We start from the raw sequence: 6,689 nt of genomic DNA on the forward strand, positions 1-6,689 counted from the left end.
GGGGGGGGGGTAATGGAGTGATGGGGGGGAGTGGTGGGGGAGGGATGGGGGGGGGGGGGGATGGGGGGGGGAGTGGTGGGGGGGGATGGAGTGGTGGGGGATGGGAGTGGTGGGGGGGATGGAGGGAGTGGTGGGGGGGGATGGAGGGAGTGGTGGGGGGGGATGGAGGGAGTGGTGGGGGGGGGGATGGAGGGAGTGGTGGGGGGGGGGGGATGGAGGGAGTGGTGGGGGGGGGATGGAGGGAGTGGTGGGGGGGGGGGATGGAGGGAGTGGTGGGGGGGGGATGGGAGGGAGTGGTGGGGGGGGGATGGGAGGGAGTGGTGGGGGGGGATGGGAGGGAGTGGTGGGGGGGGGGATGGGAGGGAGTGGTGGGGGGGGGGAGGGGTGGGGGAGTTTGATTGACCGAGGTGACCGGAAGCTGCACAGCAGCAGCAGCCGCCACCTTGCTACTGCCAGTTCCGGCGCCGCAGTCGCCATCTTACTACTGCCGCCCGCCCGCCCACGTTGCGGGGTGACCAAGATGGCGGCGCCCAGGGCAGGCATGCTTCTCCTGCCCCGAGTCACCGCCGCGGCCGCTCTCCGAGCGCTGAGGCAGGGTCGCCGCCTCGCCTGGAGCTCTGCGCCGCTCAGACGCCACGGCAGCAGCGGCAGCAGCAGCGGCTCTAGGAGCTTTCTCGACGTGCACGCCCGAGGTCTCCTGCACGACGTGTACCCCGAGGCGAGCTTGGAGTTGCGCGCGTTGCTCGAGTCCGCGCGGCAGTGCGTCTACTGCGGGTTCGACCCCACCGCGGACAGCCTCCACGTGGGGCACCTGCTGGCCCTGGTGCTCATGCTGCACTGCCAGCGAGCCGGCCACGACGCCGTAGCCCTGGTCGGAGGCGCCACGGCGCTGGTGGGCGACCCGAGCGGCCGCGCGGGGGAGCGGGAACCGCTGGACGCCGAGGCGGTGGAGCGCAACGCGGCGAGCATCGGCGACAGTCTCCGCCGAGTCGCCAGCAACCACGAGGCTCTGCTGTGGCGGCCAGAGAGCCAGGGACCTCCGGGGGGCAGGCGGAGGCAGCTGGGCGCCTTTGCGGTGCTCAACAACGCGAGCTGGTACAGGGAACGCGACGTGATTGGGTTCCTGTCCACGGTGGGAAGACACTTTCGCATGGGCACTATGCTGAGCCGGCACAGCGTGCAGTCGCGACTCAAGTCTCCCGAGGGGATGAGCCTCGCCGAGTTCTCCTACCAGATGTTCCAGGCGTACGACTTCCTGCACCTGCACCGCGAGCTGGGCTGCGTGGTACAGCTGGGAGGCGCCGATCAGCTCGGCAACATCATGTCGGGGCAGGAACTCATTCACAAGTACGTCCTCGGCGTCGGCGTCGTCACACCACCTCGCGGATCGGGGAAGAGACTCCGTGGAATTTGTCGAAGTCGAATTCTGCGTTGAGGATAAGGCACTTCTCGTGCCCTGCTGCACGTGTGCTATGGGGCATAGAGATGATGATGATACAGCTTTTGTGAATTTCGGAATGGTTTTCAAATCGTCTTTTTTGATCGAATTAAAGAACAAGCAATCGCTGCCGCTCCCCCCCCTTTTCAATCCACTAGTGGATGAAGGCTTTCTCACGCCGTGTTGGTCACGGGTGTTGGCCACACTTAACCACGTTGATCCTTGGTGAGGGCCCCCCAAGACTAGTTCGCTGTGGCCGGGGATCGAACTCATCGCCAGGTTCATCGCGCGATGCCCGAGGCACCGTGCCCACCGCTCCACCACTCTTGCTCGAAAAATGTGTCTTGAGAGTTAACGATTGATATGACTGATAACGAATTAAAACTACCAAAAAATGGTGCTACACTCAAAGACCGGGACACATGCACATCCTTAACTTTAAACCAATGCACGGGAAGGGCATTAACCTACTCCTTCATCACAGTTTATTGTTTCCTCCATTCTTCTCCACTATCTCATCACCTGCTCGCAGGGTGACCGGCAAGGAGGTGTACGGCATCACGGTGCCACTGATGACGAGCACCACGGGAGACAAATTGGGCAAGACGGCGGGCAACGCTCTGTGGCTCAACCGCGACAAGACGTCGCCCTTTGATCTGTACCAGCATTTCATTCGCCTGCCCGACGCAGAGGTCGAGAGGTCAGTGGCATCGTTGTAAAAGATGAACGCTGCTCCAGATAGGCTGCGTACTAGGCAATGTATGCATATAAATGATCAATTTCGCGTGTCATTTCGAATGATACATATTAGCTTTGCTGCATAGCTTGAGTTTGCATGGCAGAATAAAACTTGGTGCTCGTTTCATTGGGGTTGTCTTGTGTAGATCTCGGCCCCCTCCATGAAAGTGTGGAGTTAATGTCTGCGCTCCTTGTCCCCAGGTACCTGAAGCTCCTCACATTTCTGCCGCTGGCTGAGGTGTCTCACGTGATGGAGCGGCACCGGGAGACGCCAGATAAGCGCGGGGCTCAGCGCCGTTTGGCAACCGAGGTCGTGAAGCTCGTGCATGGCCAGGATGGGTTGGAATCCGCAATCAGGTCAGCAACTGCGAAGCTATTAAGTGTGCAGGCGGTGCAACTGCACCCGGGCCAACAGGCCACAGGGTACCAGGTGCTGGGCTGCATTCCCTGCACCAGGGTCACTGATGGCATTACTGAAACACTCCCACCTCTCCGCTCTCATCTCACTCGATTCCCCTCCACGTCCTCTCCTCCACTCGTAACCAATCCTCATGTCCGCACCACCAGGTGCACCAAAGTGCTGTACGAGGGCAGCACGCAGGACCTGGAGGCGATGGACGACACGGAGCTGCGGGAGCTGTTCCGAGAGTCGTCCTTCACGGAGCTGGTGCTGGAGGCCGGCACGTCGCTGCACGAGATGTGCCTGAGGGTACAGGCGGTGCCCGAGGGCAGCCATGGGTACGCGGGAGCAGTCGCGCGTCACCTTGTTCGTTGGGCACGTAGCGATAAAGTGGATGCGTCGATTTAAAAAGTTCCATCGCTTGCACGTGATTGGTGCCTGCATCCATTATGGATTATATGTGAACAACTGAAGTACCAAGTCAAAAAAATATAGAATGACAAATCGAATTGTGACCCCCCCCCCCCGCCACCCCGTGCATTGTGCAGGGCAGGGAATCGTGGTGGTTTATGTTTCTAGTGCAGCACTTTGGAAGCAAGGCCACACATACCAATGCAGAACCCTCCTCAAAACGTTTTAAGACTTAGTGAGGGTGTCCTAAATAAAAAAAAAACATTATAATTGGGGGGAGCATTTGAAATCACTGGCCGCAGCTAGCATGGCATTGGGGGTGGGGGCGGTGGGGGGATACGAGGTCGAGCAGTAGTGCATTGTCACTTGTCGCAGAGGTGCATGTTTCAATCAACGAGTGTAATAACCATAACGATGCCATGCGCTGTCTGCTTCACAGTGGACATTAAAGATCTCCTGACATCGTCAACGAGTAGGCCAGTATGCCAAATTAGAAAATTACTGATTTCTCAATTAGGATTCTAGAGCAACCATAACACCCCCGACTGGGACACTGTCCCAAGTGGCCATATCTGAACCGGTCCAATGTGCTGCTCGTGCGCGTTTTAATTCGCAGCCTGCAGATGATCGAGAGCGGCGGGGTGCGCGTGAACCACGAGCGGGTGACTAACCCGGACCAGGTGCTCGTGCTGGGTCAGCACGTCCTTCGCAACGGCCTCTCCCTGCTGCGCATCGGCAAGAAGAACTACTACGTCGTCAAGTGGCTCAACGTGTGAGTGCGTACGCGAGAGTGTGCACGAGGGCCGGCCTTCTCCAGTGTCCACGGTTCGTGCCGACTTGTGGCTGTCGTCCGCAAGTGAGCTGCCTTGGCCGTGGACCCAGTTGCAAGTTCGACCCATTTGAATGTTACCTGCTGTTGGACGGGAAATTTCTCTACGCTCGCCTGAAATACTATGATCTTTTCCATTTCGTTCAAGAAGTAGAGAAGAGTCGGGTGTCGTCCGTGCACTCATACGCGCAATTGGCAGGTCTCGTCGGTGGAGCTGAGCCTGTGTTGGAAATTCTTCATGGACGTTCAAACGAGTGTACAGAAGATGAAGCTCGGTTTAATACTGGATGGTGGTGATATTGGGGCTTATTCAGTCCTAACTAGGATATGAATTCATGATTTGGTGCTCAAATGCTGAAAGTGATAACATGCCTGGGAAGGAAAGTCATGAATTTTCACTGAATGCATGGCTGTTGGTGCATTTTAGATTGCATCTTAAAATATATCTCAAAAGCTTGGAATATTAAAAAATTGGGTTGAATTCAGACTTCTGTTAACCTCTTAACTTGACATCCAGTTAAGTTTTATTTTGAAGCGGTAAATTGACATTGTTAAACTGTTACCCATTCACAAGTTAATATATACCCATAGTACACAAGTACCCTTGTGTATTGTACAAATAATATCTATGTATAATATACTCGAATAAAAATGTAAGTTTTCAAAGCAGTCTCTTTTAATATTACCACTTATAGACTAATCCACACTGTATGTCAGTTGCCTTATTGCAGCAATACATCTAAATACAAGTTGGACTTGTATCGTCTAAGTCCTGTCAGGCAGATAAACTGAACTTGGGCAGAGTCAACAGCACGGATGTCTGGGAGAAGGGCATTCTAGACCATGGTGGCAGCATAAGAGAGCGAGTGACTTCCCGCCGAGTGAACATTGACCGGGGGCTTTGACTGCAGTACAAGGCTGGGTCTCCCATTGCACGTGGTTCAAGATAAATGGCCCAGCTTCCACGGCAGGCAGCCTCAACTGGACCCACTGGGTTCTGCAGACATCATTAAGGGATTTCTACAGAAGCACCACCTCCCACAGCTCCCCACTCCCTTGAATGAACCTGATATGTGCGTGGATGGGCGACCATGCATGATGGGTTGTTATAGGCTGCAGGGCTACGTTGTGGGGCAGCAGAGGGCAGTGCAGGACATCCTTATAAACTTACACTTCTAATTTCCCATGCTTATGCTCCCCCCACGCAACCCACAGACTAACATGGTGAAGTATGGTCAACTCACTCCCAAGACCCACATGGTATAGGGGAGCACTCATTCAGCAGTGGATTGACGGGCTTTACACATACACACATGTACAATTGAAAAACCAAATGATAACATTTTCTGTGGTCGTTTGTGATCACCGGGAGACTAATTCACCACATTTGAGAATCCAATTTTACTATGGGTGTTTTTTTAATCCAGATTCGAATCCAGGTCTCAATGGTTCTGGATCAGTGCTCCGCCACGGAATTATGCCCCCAAACCACCCAGCCCACTCTGGGAAAACTTCCTTATAGAGCTCCGTTTTGGAGTGAGGCAAACCCGCCTGATTTGACATCGCCTGTTTTTTAAACTCTCAAGCCCATAATTAATTGCATAAAAACCATTTCACAAATTCATAAATATGAGTGGCCTTAAAAAGGAAAAAATATATGTGACGTTTTGGTCAATGGCCCTTCTATGAATAAATGTCAGGATATAGGAATTGGTTTTATGCTTTCTGGCAATAAAACAGGTGTTAAGATGTTAAAACAGAAAGGTTTCTATTTGGTTTCTGTTTGGTGTTTTAACATCTGTTTTATTGCCATAAAGGGTAACATCGATTCTTATATTGATACTGCAAGAAAGGTCCCATGATGAAATGTGAGGAGTTTGTTATTTGTGCTTCTCCAACACTGCCAACGCAGCAGCAGCATCACAATGTTTCATTTGAAAAGCGCATAATGAAGTAGACGCCAGTGCACGCTCCAATGCCTTCACCGATGTCTTCACCTTTTGCTTTTAATGACACATGTATAATTGTTATAAAACAAAAGGAGTCTTACAATTCACCGGGAGCCATACACGGCAGCCACTGCACGTGCCACTGCCTTCTCAAAAACCTCGTGGCATTCTCGTCCGTGCAACACAAAACAGGTTTCATTTCATTGGGGACTTCAGGATAGCTCATGCACGTATAAAAAAAACACACGCCACTCAAATACCCCCATGAGAGTTATATTTTAAGCCTGTGCCCTAACAAATGTCATGCCGGCTTAAAACCCGTGAGACGGTTGCAGTGTCAACATGAGCTCAAATTTGTATTTTTTTTTCTAGCAAGTACAACCAGGGATTCATTTCAGATCAGTCTGCCCGGGTCGATGACCCTCAATATGCATCCAGCACACCACATCCAGTGCACCTCCCGGTTATGGCCGTGCCTACTAGTCACGTGACTACTTGTGCAATTTAGCAACCGGGATAATATTCGGCGAGAAATTAACGCGTTTGTACAACAACAATAATTCTACGTTAATGAGTTGACAGATTCAGCTCTTATGCTTTGTATTCTAGCCTGGGCGAATATCATGCCAAGCAAAATGTTGAGTACGCATTGAATTCTGCCACTTTCCATACTCAAAAGAGACAGATTTGCATTAAAGTCACTCAGAAAGTCAGTGCAGCATCATCAGAACCGAAAGAGCAGGCCCCTGTATATTTTTTCATTCAATTTCATGGACATAGTTTTTTACGAGCATTATTTTCTTTCACAATTCAGCAGGAGCTTTATACAGCTTGTGGAACCATCGTTCAATCGGCTCATTTACAAGCATATTATCCAGATTATTTTGTTTTAGGGCTACTTGTCTGTTACAGAGCTTTCCACGT

The 6,689-nt window shown here is 52.4% G+C and overlaps 1 protein-coding gene across 1 annotated transcript; it reads left to right on the plus strand.

Moving 5' to 3' along the window:
• Positions 1 to 466: 466 nt before the first annotated feature.
• On the plus strand, positions 467 to 4,482 carry YARS2 (tyrosyl-tRNA synthetase 2). Its single transcript, XM_078609566.1, has 5 exons — positions 467 to 1,347; positions 1,971 to 2,138; positions 2,378 to 2,533; positions 2,744 to 2,914; positions 3,604 to 4,482. The coding sequence occupies exons 1-5, from the start codon at positions 521 to 523 to the stop codon at positions 3,761 to 3,763; spliced, it is 1,482 nt and encodes a 493-aa protein (XP_078465692.1). The 5' UTR covers positions 467 to 520; the 3' UTR covers positions 3,764 to 4,482.
• Positions 4,483 to 6,689: the final 2,207 nt, after the last annotated feature.

This window comes from Lampetra planeri, chromosome 32 (genome assembly GCF_965212315.1).
Source record: "Lampetra planeri chromosome 32, kcLamPlan1.2.h2, whole genome shotgun sequence".
NCBI lineage: Eukaryota > Metazoa > Chordata > Hyperoartia > Petromyzontiformes > Petromyzontidae > Lampetra > Lampetra planeri.